General features: G+C 32.9%; 1 protein-coding gene across 13 annotated transcripts in view; it reads left to right on the top strand.

The window, feature by feature from the left end:
- The window catches only part of ZNF280D (zinc finger protein 280D), a 124,618-nt gene that overhangs the window by 69,294 nt on the left and 42,809 nt on the right, over positions 1-12,515 (top strand). For 10 of the 13 annotated variants that reach the window (XR_003912982.1, XR_003912984.1, XR_003912983.1 and 7 more), the window contains 3 exons: positions 3,723-3,785; positions 9,484-9,602; positions 9,747-9,783. Coding sequence is in view for 9 of the 13 variants with exons in the window: in XM_029950810.1 (XP_029806670.1) it covers positions 3,723-3,785; positions 9,484-9,602; positions 9,747-9,783 (219 nt within the window). In the remaining 4 variants the exon portion in view is untranslated. Of the gene's footprint in view, positions 1-3,722; positions 3,786-9,483; positions 9,603-9,746; positions 9,784-9,911; positions 10,184-10,392; positions 11,548-12,515 lie in introns of those variants that run through there. The other 3 variants (XM_029950814.1, XM_029950813.1, XM_029950815.1) reach the window with 3 other exon arrangements.

Here is a 12,515-nt window from a genome sequence, read left to right as displayed (position 1 = left end):
TTTTGACAGTGGTGTCTCCTTATTCTTTGTTAGTCTTTAGAATGTCCCTATTCTTCTTTTCTGTTTGTCTTTTTTTATTTTTTATTTTTTGTATTGTCTAATCACCACAACCACTCACAGGGATCATTCCTCACTTTGAGCTGTATGCCTTTTATTTATTCTGCCTTTTATTATATTTGTTTGTGTCTGTATTGTTTCCTTGAGAAGAATGGGCTTGCTGTATTCACTGTGTCACCTAGCACATTAGAAATAGTAAGTCATAGTTATTATTTATTGTAATCATAAAAGGCTCTAAATAAAATCTCAAAAAAGGATATTTAAAAATCTTGATGCGTTTGTAGCATTTTTTAACTAAGACTCTTGAAGAAGAACATCATTAAACATGTTATATTTAAGTGATTTTTTTTTTTAAGTAGTTTTTGGGTTTGGTTGTTCAAGTTACTGCACCTTATTTGCTTATAGCTTTCAGGTAACAATTAAAGTCACCTAAAAAAAAGGAAATTAATAACTATGTAACATTGTTATTATTCCTCAACATGATATATAGGAAGGCTTCTTCTCTACAGGTAATACAGTTAAGTTAACAGACATAAGTGTTTAATACCTCTTTTTCTAGCAGAGTTTACTATTTGCTAAGAGGTATGGCAGACTGGTGGTGAGAATCAGACAAATCTGGATTTGAATCCAAGGTTTAACAATTGTTTATTACTTGTGTAATTTGGGGCAAATTACATAACCTGACTCTCAGTTTCCTTTTTTTAGAAAGAAAGTCATTGTTACAGAAAATGTACTTAAAGCACTTAATAAAATGATTTTTGCTTAGGAGATATTAAAAGTAATTATAGCTATTCTTGTATCTGAGTTGTCATTGTTAGGTATTATGGATGTTGTCCTTGCCTTTAATTTTCACAATTTAGTAGGACAGAGATATTTACCTAACCAAATGTGGTAAACAAATGACTATAAAGCACAGAGAAAGTAAGAAATAAGGGGAGGTATTCTATAAATGACATTTTACTTAGGCTTTGGAGGATGATTTAAAATTTTTCCAAGGAAAAAGAAAGTTTGTGTAACAGTTTGTTCCTATACAGTGAATAATACAGAGTACTGAATTAATTTTTTTATATGCTTGAGTTCATTATATACTTTGTATAGATTTGTTGGCATTAATAATAGTCATTAGAAGAACAGTTGGATTATTGTGATAGTATTGTAACTGATGTCCTGTCTATAGTCTGTCCTCCCGCCACGCACCTTTTTTCCAATTTTTCCTTACTTCTGTTGCTACAGGAAGCATATCTGGTCAGGTCATTTTTGGCTTATAATCCTTTGCCTTCCTAACATTCATGGTCATGAAGTTCAGATTTTTTGGAGAATATGAGACCTTTCAATATTTAATTTTTAACCACCTTTTCAGCCCCTTTGATGATTATTTTCTTGAAAATCCCTCTGTATCTTGCTCTTTGATTTGCCTGGAGCAAGGCAGTAGTGACCTTCTTAACTGAAAGGCACTCCTAATTGTTAGCTAGTTACTATTCCATTTATCTGCATTTTTCCTTTAGGCAGCTACAAAACTTCATATGTGTCACTATTAAAGTTTATCTTATTATTATTGATAAATATGTATTCATTCATTTAAAAGCATTTATTAGGCATTTATTCTGTGCCAGCTGCTGTTTGACTTTTCCCCCTATCCCCCTTGGCCCCTTGGACCTTGAACTATAGGGCAGACAACTTGGCCTCTTTCTTTTGTATCATCATCCTCTAGTCTAGGGTCTTAAATGAGGCATACCATCAGTATTGTTGATGTTCCTTTTGTATTTCATCAGACACAAAATAGTTATTAGACTGAATTAAGATTATTAAGAAAATATGGTCAAAGGGAGTTTTTTCCCCCTTTTTTAGCGAAAAGTTTGTACAGTTTTAGCGAAAAGTTTCCCCTTTTTTAGCGAAATTTATATACAGGTAATGAACTTTTAGTACCTAGATTTTAAAATATGCTTTTACTATATTGTTTTTAAAACAATATAAACTTTAAAGCAGTTAAGACTTTTCCCTCTTTTCTTTATTGTTACTAACTTTATGCAGATCTAATAGGAAAGAATTGTTGGGTTTTTTCCCTTTTACTTGTGAGCGATGTAGATCCACTTTTCCATTCCTACAATACAGGGATAATAATAAAAGAATGGAATTTATGTAATAATATAAATAAAGAGGCACGATAAGTGTGTTTTTTTAGATAGAGAAATCTAAATTAAAATTGGATTCAGACAACTAGAATTGTAAAATTATCAACATTTTAAAAAGATACAAGTTATTGACAGAAATGGAAGCCACAAAAAAGATGCTAAAATATAATTTTTTCCTCTCTTCTTACCAAATAAATAAAACCCAAATAGGCCATTTGAGGAGAAAGAAAAATAGCTCTTAAAAGTAACTTTTAAATCTCATTAAAAAATAACTTGTTTTGATTCACATTCTTTGAGAATGAGATAAATCTTGGATTTATTCTTCTGAAGAAACAGTAAATATGCACTAATTTTTATATGTAATTTCAGTATTTTCTAACCCCCTGTGTTGTACAAAAAACCCAATTATTATTTTTGTGATGTTGTCTTGCATTTATAAACTCTTTAGTAGTATTTATCCTCAAATTGAAGAAGTGACTGTTAGAAGTCTTCTGAAGACATTTTCTGGGGATGACAGCTAGTGACAGTATGTTTCCTTGCCCATATGTACCTGCTGTGTTGGTGATGGCTACCTTGTATCTGAGAGTGACCATTGATGTGGACGAGTCTGTCAGTGTGCACTGGGGCTACCGCTTTTCAGTATTTAGCTTGCATAAATAAGAATCATGGAGAAGCTTATGAAAATGGATTCAGAGGGCCCCACTGTCAAAGATCAATTCGTTTAGGTTTGTGGGGGCATAATACTTTGCATTTCTAAATAATTTCCTAGATGATGCTGATATTATTAGTCTATGACTCTACTTTGAGTAATACTGTGCTAAACTAGTCCTGGGTTTCTAATACAGGAAAGCTTTCTTTACCAGATTTAAAAGGGTATATGAAAGCTATTATCGTGGGTACAAAGTGTGGTTAGTGGTTCTGTTTTGTGTGTAGGGGAAGCATGATTTTAGCTCTAGGGTTCTGCTTAAAATTATTATTATTTTTTTTTTTTTAGCAACCTCTACTAGTAATTGCAAAGAACTCTTTAAATGTTTGATTTTACAAATGGTAAACAGTGGCATTTAGCTGAAGGACTGTTTACTTCAAAGATGATTTGGATTTTACTCCCCCCTTCCCTGACACAGGCATGTTAAGATTGGAAAATGATTTAAAAAATGATGATTGATAATGATTCATATTATACAAAAATGTTATTTGAATACATTTAAAAGTGTCTTCAACTCTTCTGTAACAGATGAAAAAAATTGATGTGCTTTACTTTTAAGATAAAATTCTTGAGTATTTCCTTTTTTAATTTAATGGTGAAATACTGGTTATTCAAGAATATGCTTGGGAAATATGTGTCATTAGAAAATAAATAAAGTGGAATTTAAGATAAAATATTGAATTAAACAGTGATTATAAGCATTATTTTATTATTTATATCATCTTTTATTCAAAACTAGACATTTAAGTATAGACTTGATAATAAAACTATAAATTAATATGACTTACTGTATAATAAAATTAATACAATTTGTTTTGTCTCTCCAGCTTTCATAGTAACCGTCCAAGTAAAAGGTTTTGTATTTTTAAGAAGCATTCAGAAGATCTCAGGTAACTAGTTGATCTTTTTAAATTCTTTCCATTGAAAAAATGTATAACTTAAATTATAGATGATGTATGTAGCATGTTTATTGAGATATAGTTCATATACCATGTAATTCATGCCTTTAAATACTATGATTAACAGTTTTTAGTGTATTCACAGAGTTGTACAGCCATCACCACAGTTAATTTTAGTACATTGTGGTCATTCCAGAAAGAACTCTGTACCCATTAATAGTCATTCCCATTTCCTTCGAACTACTCCCATCTCTAAGCAACCACTATTCTAATTTTTGTCTGTATAGATTTATGTATTGTGGACGTTTCCTGTAAATGGAATGACACAATATGTGATCCTTTGTGATTGTCTTTTCTGCTTAACATATTTTCAAGATTCATCCATGTTGTAGAATTTCAATACTTCATTTTTTTAAATTGCTGAATAATAACCCATTGTATGGATCTACCATAGTTTGTTTATTAAGGCTATTTTAACTTTGAAGCCATTATGAATATTGCTGCTATAAACATTTGTGTACAAGTTTTTGCCTGGATTTATCTTTTCATTTCTCTTTAGTACATATTAGAATTAGAATTTCTGGACTCTATGTTGAGCCTTTGAGGAACTGCCAAACTGTTTTACAAAGTACCTTTATTATTTTACATTCCCACAAGCAGTGTAAGAAGGTTCCAATTTTTTTTACATCTTTGCCAACACTTGTTTTAACTCTTTTTGATTACAGCCAACCTAGTGGGTATGAAGTGGTATCTTACTGTAGTTTGTCCTATTTTTAAACCTGATATCAAAATGCCCAATTTAGGAATCTAAATGAGTACTACTGAACATTAGAGAGTTCTATTCATTATGGCCTTATAGAAGTATGATTAGCCTATATTCTTTTGCTAAATTTGTTGCAGTGGTGACAAGTGATGTTAAGATGATACCTTCATGCATTTGTATTATAAAATGGAAACAAAAATAAGGCTGTCCAACAATATTTGAATATTAAAAAGATACCTTAGATACCTCGTAAGGTAACACTTTTTTAGAAGTAAATTTGTTTTTTTGGTTTTTAATTTTTTTAATGTTTTTATTTATTTTTGAAAGAGGGACAGCGTGAGCAGGGGAGGGTCAGAGAGAGAGGGAGACACAGAATCTGAAGCAGGCTCCAGGCTCTGAGCTAGCTGTCAGCACAGAGCCCGATGCAGGGCTCGAACCCACGAACCGTGAGATCATGACCTGAGCCGAAGCCGGACGCTTAACCGACTGAGCCACACAGACATTCGTAGAAGTAAATTTCTTAAAACCACTGGAATTCTTAAAATTATTATGTAGTTCATAATTCTTTTTATTTTTCATATAAAGATAAGTGTACACCTTGCTTACTGTGCAGAAAGAACTATTGATGAGTATTTCTAAAGATATTGATAATTAATTTTGGTTGTACCACACACTTAACTCAGAATCCACAGAGCACCATTTTTAAATATTATTTTGAATTCTTTGGACTCTCTCATTCTTCATTTTGTTCATGTTGCCATTGCTACTTGGAATATCGGGGTCTTTGCTGCACCAAGCTAATATATAGAGATAAAGTTAGCCAGTACTTGTTTTGGTGCTTTGAGATAGTGGAAAAGGTAGAAAAAGAGATGATATTATGTTTATTGGTCCCTATGACTAGTTTTTTTCCCTAAATGTATTCTGTTATCTCCTTGGGGTTGCTACTCCGAGCCTTTCCTTAACCACTTGATTTTTAGATCAAGCACTCCCTATATCCTTTTTAAGCTCACTTTTATTCAGGTCATCTTTTATCATCTGACATACTGTATACTTTACTTTTAAATTTTTCTGTGTGGTTCTCTCTAGAATATGTGAGTTTTGGATTTTTGTCACTGCCAGGCATTGATTAGTCCCTGGCACATGGTAGGCACTCACATATTTGTTGAATAAGTTAATGTATATGTTGAGAGTAACTTATATGAACAATAGGACCCATCTGTTATATGAGAATCAGTGATTGACAGGGAGAGAATATTTTGATTCAGTTTTTTAAATGCGTTATTACAGATTTTAAAACATTTACTGAATTCAAGGAATAAAGATCATATTACATGTCCTTACTAAAATTTTTTATAGTAAAAAGGGTTTTATTCCAAAGATGAGATTTTAGTTTGATTTTTTAAAAGTTTTTATCTATTTATTTGGAGACAGAGCATGCATGCAAGCAGGGAAAGGGCAGAGAGAAAGGGAGAAAGAGAATCCCAAGCAGGCTCTGTGCTTTTTTAGCACATGGGGCTTGACCCCATGACTATGAGATCATGATCTTAGCCAAAATCAGGAGTTGGATGCTTAACCAACAAAGCCACCCAGATGCCCCAAGTTTGATTTTTACTTTACTGTTTTCAAGCTCAATTTTGTATATGTGTTTTAAATGAACTATATCATTTTAAAGATCTGGAATACTTTTCTTTCAACTGTAATAGGTATCAAATTGAAAACGGTCAATTTCTGTGAATGGATATAGCATACTTAAAATTGTAGAACAACAGTTTTTATAATTACTCTTTAATTGGATTGGAATAGTCTCTCTTTAGCAATTCATGATACAGCTACCAGGTACATAATATAGCAGGTCCTGTGAAGAGGACAGTGATGAATTAGTCTTGGAACCAACTCTCAGGGAATATACAGTTTATTGAGTGGTAGATAAGGGGTGAACATATAAAACTATACCAAAGCAAGGAGGATTTTTATAAGTACAGAGTCTTTTTTTTTCAAAAGGGAGAAGGGTTGTTTTACTTGGAAATATCTACATAGGTGTTAGGTATACTTGGCTTTAAGGAATAAATATTGTTTATACTGATAGAAGGTGCACAGAAGTATTTGAGTTAGAAGGAATAGTGTGAATAAAGGTGCAGAAATGAGAAAATACAAGACATACCGAGGGAATAGTTAGTAGTAAATGGATGGAGCATGAAGTTCAGATAATAGTAATAGGATTGAAGGCTGGAACAGTAGTTTTAAGCCTAGAATCAGATTGTGAAAGTGTTGAAAATAAGGTTAAGGAGCTTGGACTTAATTTGGAGAGCACTGGAGAACATTTGATATTTTATATAGAATCAAGTGATACTGTAAGAAGGTTTAACAATAAGATGTATTACAGATACATGAATCCTACAGGTTGGGACTATTGTAGTGATGAACAATTTAGTTAGGGCTTAAGTTAAAATTATGAAGCAGTATTATTTTATCTTTGAGAATATGGGCCTGGAATCAAAGTGCTCAGTTTCAAACCTAGTCCTAACCTTTACTGGTTCTATGTCCTTTCCAGTTTACTAAGCTAATTTTATAAAAAGGTGATACATTTTAGCACCTATCTTTTTGGGTTGTTAAAATATTTAGATAAGATGGTAGCTGTATGTCTAAAATTGTTAGCTTGACACAGTGTAAATAATAAATATTATAAAATCCTTGCCATACTTATTATTTTAAGAAAGAAGGGACAGAGATAACTCTAGTTTGAGCTTTGCTATCAGAGGGAACAACATCATAAGAAAGACCAATCAGGAGAAATTGATTTGAGGAGGAAGTACTTAATTTTAGTTTAATAAGGGTCAGGGGTTTAATGTCCTAATGTGACATCTAGGTATAAATACATATCACATTGTTAGACTAGAGCTTCAGAGAAGTCAGTTTAAGGTATGCTATTTGTTTGTATTTGTTTATTGGTAAAACACTTAAAATTTTAAAGTATGTGATGAACTTCAAGACTGTATTTATGCTTTGTTAATAAGTTGACAATAACAATGATTACATTATATGACCTATTTTTTTTTCACCTAAGCAAAATAACTTATAAGCAGGATTCCAAAGAATCTCATGAACCCATAAGAGGAGGAGGTGGAGCCACAATGAATAAGGGAAATAGAAAGCTATCAGTTACTAACATTACTTCTCTCAAGCCTGACCTGCTGAGACAGGATGGTTTTCTTTTTACTATTTCTCTGGACTTGGGTTCTCTTTTCCTTTCTCAGTGCAGACCAGCTTTCTCTATTGGTGACACAAATATAGTAGTCCTTGTCTCCTTCGTCCTGCCAGATCAAGAACTTTGATTATAAATCCCAATTACAAATCCTTATTTAGTGAAGGTCCAAGTAACTATGACTAATGGAATAGAAATTTAGCTACTACTTAGCATTGAGACTTAGTTTCTGCAGTGGGTAGTTAATAGAAAAAGACTATGTAATTAGTTATTATAGTTAAGTATTTGAATCTTAACTTTCCTTAAGTGTTTAAGTTGAAAATATTTTATTTAGAAATCTAGTACATTTAAAATTTTTTAATGTTTATTTTTGAGAGAGAGAGAGAGAGAGGAAGAGAGACAGAGGGAAACAGAATACGAAGCAAGCACTAGGCTCAAAGATGTCAGCACAGAGCCCAGTGTGGGCTGAAATTCCTGAGCGGTGAGATCATGACCTGATCTGAAGTCGGATGCTCAACCAACTGAGCCACCCAAGGGCCCCACTCAGTGAAGTTTTCTTAGGGGAACAAGTAACTTGGGCCCCAGCAAGCAGACCGGTTCACAGTGCTAATATACTAAGTACTTCAGGCTTTGGATTTTTATAGTGAATTAACTACTTGAGTTAATACAGTATTAAATGAAAATAATGGCAATTCCTTTAACACATGGTACACAATTGATGGCAGCTACAACATGATCTATTTTTATTTAAAAAAATTTTTTAATGTTTAATTTATTCTTAGAGAGAGAGATACTGTGAGCAGGGGAGGGTCAGATAGAGAGGGAGACACAGAACCCAAAGACAGGCTCGAGGCTAGCTGTTAGCACAGAGCCCAATGCAGGGCTTGAACCCACAAACCATGAGATCATAACCAGAGCTGAAGTCAGACGCCTAACCAACTGTCACCCAGGCACCCCAGCAACATGATATATTTTTAAAACCTTAATGTTTCTCTTCTAATGTTTTCATTACCTAAATAAAACACTAGATTGTAAGCTCTGCTAGAGCACAGACTATATTTTTGGTCATCATTGTAATAACAATATAGTATAATAGTACAGTATGTATCCAGAAGCCTTCGTAAACATACATAAGTGAATGAATACTGTATACTTGGATTGCAGATGAGCAGAGACACAGATAAACTGTGACTTGTTGAAGTGACACAAGTTGTTAGTGGAGCCAGGGTTGGGCTGTAGGTCTCTTGTGACCTAGGTTTTATCAACTGACATGAGCTGTAAAAGTTTCTAAAGCAGGGGCACCTGAGTGGCTCAGTTGGTTGAGCATCTGACATTAGCTTAGATAATGATCTCACGGTTTGTGGGTTCAAGCCCTGCATCAGGCTTTGTGCTGACAGCTCAGAGCTTGGAGCCTTCTTCAGATTCTGTGTCTCCCTTTCTCTCTGCCCTTTCCCTGTTCTCTCTCTCTTTCTCTCTCAAAAATAAATAAACATTAAAAAAAGTTTATAAAGCAAAAGTACTTTCTGTAAATAAGTAGCATAATTTAAATATGGCTCTTCTATTTTCTAGAGAATCATCAGTTATATCAAATTTCAGTAATAAAAAGGGGGTGACAGTTATGACACAAAAAGCATATTATAGAAAAATCATCATTGATCTTGTGTATGGATTTTTAGAAAAGATAAAAAAACCTTTTCTTTTACACTATTTGCTTTTTTTTATAGGGGCATTACTCTAGTGTGCCTTAATTGTGATTTCATAGCTGATGTTTCTGGCTTAGATAATATGGCCACACACTTAAGTCAACATGAAACTCATACTTGTCAAGTTGTACTAGAGAAAGGTACGTATTTATAATTGTGTTACTTTGGATTTTTTTATTATTCTTGGTATTTTTGATCAGCCACAATATGAGCTCTTGACTAAATCGTTATTCTCACTCATATTTCATGTGCTGTTTTAAATATAACTTTTCTTCTAATTTCAGTTTCTGTTTGTATCTCAACTTCTGAACATCTTTCTGAGTAAGTTTAATTTTTAATTCAGTGCAATTTAATTTGATGGATTTTAGCACTATTGCATTTTAAGATGTGTCATTAATAGAAATGAAAAATATTAAAGTATTTTGTTTTTTGTTTTTTGTTTTTTAAAGCTGCTTGTTGAAATAGGTTCCTGCTCTTTGGAGCTCGTGACCTGGTGCAAGACAAGTTGGAATTTCCTAAGTTCAAAGTTCTGAGATGTTTTCTTACACAAAGGCAGTTAAGCAGCCAAGTTCATGACACTAGCTCTCATTATTCAGCAATTTTCAGCTTCAAATGGGACTAGATCTTTATTCCACCTTATCTTTGTGTCAGGTTGACATACCTAAACATAAGTTTTGTTTTTTATTTCCAGTTGGCTCTCTCCAGAAATAACTTTTGTTGCTATGGTCATTTCTTACTTTGCTTAAAATAATTTGTGTTTATCTCTGCTATACTTGCCTCAGAATAATAGACTCCAAATAATATAGTTGTTTGTCTTTTTGTCTGTTTGTCTGCTTTCTTAATTTCTTATAAGTCTTAAGCTTTTAGGCCAAATGATTGTCTTTTTCCTCATCCGTTGTCTGTCATTGTACTATTTTTCTTATTTTTCAGATGCAGAGGCAGCCCAGAGGTTTCAAAAAATGTCCAGGGTACACCTGGACAGTGTCCCCCTTCGATGGACACAACTGATGCCTGTTCTCTCTTTCCAAGGAATATGAATAATTTGACTGTGGGACCTGTTCTATGTTGTGGTCTCAAGAAATCAGATTTTGGGGAGACTCCCTTCCTTCATGGCTGGCCTCCCGCAAGGCTGATGCTGATTTAGCCAGAGATGGTTTCAAGGCCCCCCAGATTGAGCACAACTTCCCAGTGAGGGCTTTGGCTCTTGATCGTAGGCTTGTGGGTCACTTGTGGCCAAGAAAACCCATTCAGATAAGTGCTTCAACATCCAAGTTGAAGTGTAGTCATTTTGGCTGCTGCCTTTTAATCTTTATCTAGCATGAATACAGTCCAAGGAATACAAAAGTTCTCTGGTTGTTAGGAAACCATGGTTATTTTTATGTCCTTGGAACAACAGGTCTCTAAACTCATGTTCCAAATTGCAGTTATTTTTCTATCATTTAAGATATATTACTCAGTGCTAACTTTATAGTTTTTTAGCAATACCAATTCTCAGATTTTGAATTAAAAAAAATTTAATTTTGGTAGGTTGGTTTTATGTTCTCCAAATATACTGATGTCTATTTTATGATGTCTATTTTTATATTCTTTTTTTAAAAACTGTTGTTTAGTGTTTGCTTTGTTTTGTTTAGAACTCCAAGAGATTCCCTGGAATTCTCTATGGATTCCTTTATAGCTGCCTATTTATAAACTTTTTAATTTGGCTTTTGTGCAGACCATTAGACATTATTATATTCTTTGTCTTACTTTGGTATTTTTATTATTAATTTTATCTTAATAATTGTGAAAGTGTGAAGAATTGGCAGAACCACTTGCAGACCTTAAAACAAGTTTTAAAGTCACATATTTGTATTTCAAATACATAGTAGTCACTTAACCATTAATGTAGTCTCTTTGGGTCAAGGTAACATTAAAATACTGGGGGTCAATAATGCAGTTGTTTATATTTTATATATATATATATATATATTTCCTCATACATATGTATATTTTAAATATTGAACATTTGTTTATTTTAGCTATATTAAATACAGATCTAAAGTTTTGATGCTATTAATTTCATTTAATAAAAATTATATTGTTTAAGTGCCTCAGGAATTATTTACCAATAAAAGAATTCATATGGAAGTTATAGATTTTTATCTAATAAATAGGAGCATTGCTTTAATTGTTTTATGGAGGCCTTGTTATTATTTGGCCTGCAAACTGAAAGCTATATCTACTTAGTGCATCTTGCATTTTTTCCTCCCGAACAGTTGAAAAGTCATTGTACCATACAAATTTCTTGAATTTTAAAAACAAGCAAAATGCCTTTTGTGATCTTGCCTGCTGTGCAGATAGGAGGCCCTGAAAGTATGACCCAGTTATGTTTTTTTACTCTAAAGCCAGAACTTCTTTAATTTTACTTTGAAAGAGACTTAAAGCCAATTTAGATGACTGCTTATTATGAAATGAGCTCCTTACAAATAATAAGTTGAATCCATTAGTGTTACATTTCCAAAATAATTTGTACTGTAAATGAAAAATTTCCCAAAACCTCCTAAAGTGGCTAGTTTCTTAATAAGTTGACATGGTGATATATTAGCCTTTATTTCCTTATCTGTCTCTAGAAAGTTCGTCCTCTTTCTACCCAATTTTTAAAATATTTTACAATTTTTCCCAGAAACAGCAACTTTTTTTCATTTTTAAGTTCCTTTTTTGTTTATAAATCATTGTTTTGCTCTACTTAAAGCTCAAAAATATGATAAACTACATTATTTTTTTAATGTTTTATTTACTTATTTATTTATTTGAGAGAGTGCACACAAGCAGGGGAGGAGCAGAGAGAGACAGAGAAAGAAAATCCCAAGCAGGCTGTGCACTGCCAGCAGAGAGCTTGACATGGGACTCGAACTCATGAACCATAATATCATGACCTCAGCTGAAATCAAGAGTCAGACACTCAACCGACTGAGCCACCCAGATGCCCTGATAAACTACGTTCTTGATAAAACAGTGTAGGAGAATACAGTGCACTGTATTCTTTCCTACGACTCTATCTTTATTTTCTTAAA

Source organism: Suricata suricatta, chromosome 9 (assembly GCF_006229205.1).
Source record: "Suricata suricatta isolate VVHF042 chromosome 9, meerkat_22Aug2017_6uvM2_HiC, whole genome shotgun sequence".
Taxonomy (NCBI): Eukaryota; Metazoa; Chordata; class Mammalia; order Carnivora; family Herpestidae; genus Suricata; species Suricata suricatta.
This window is presented reverse-complemented; position numbering and strand designations above follow the sequence as displayed.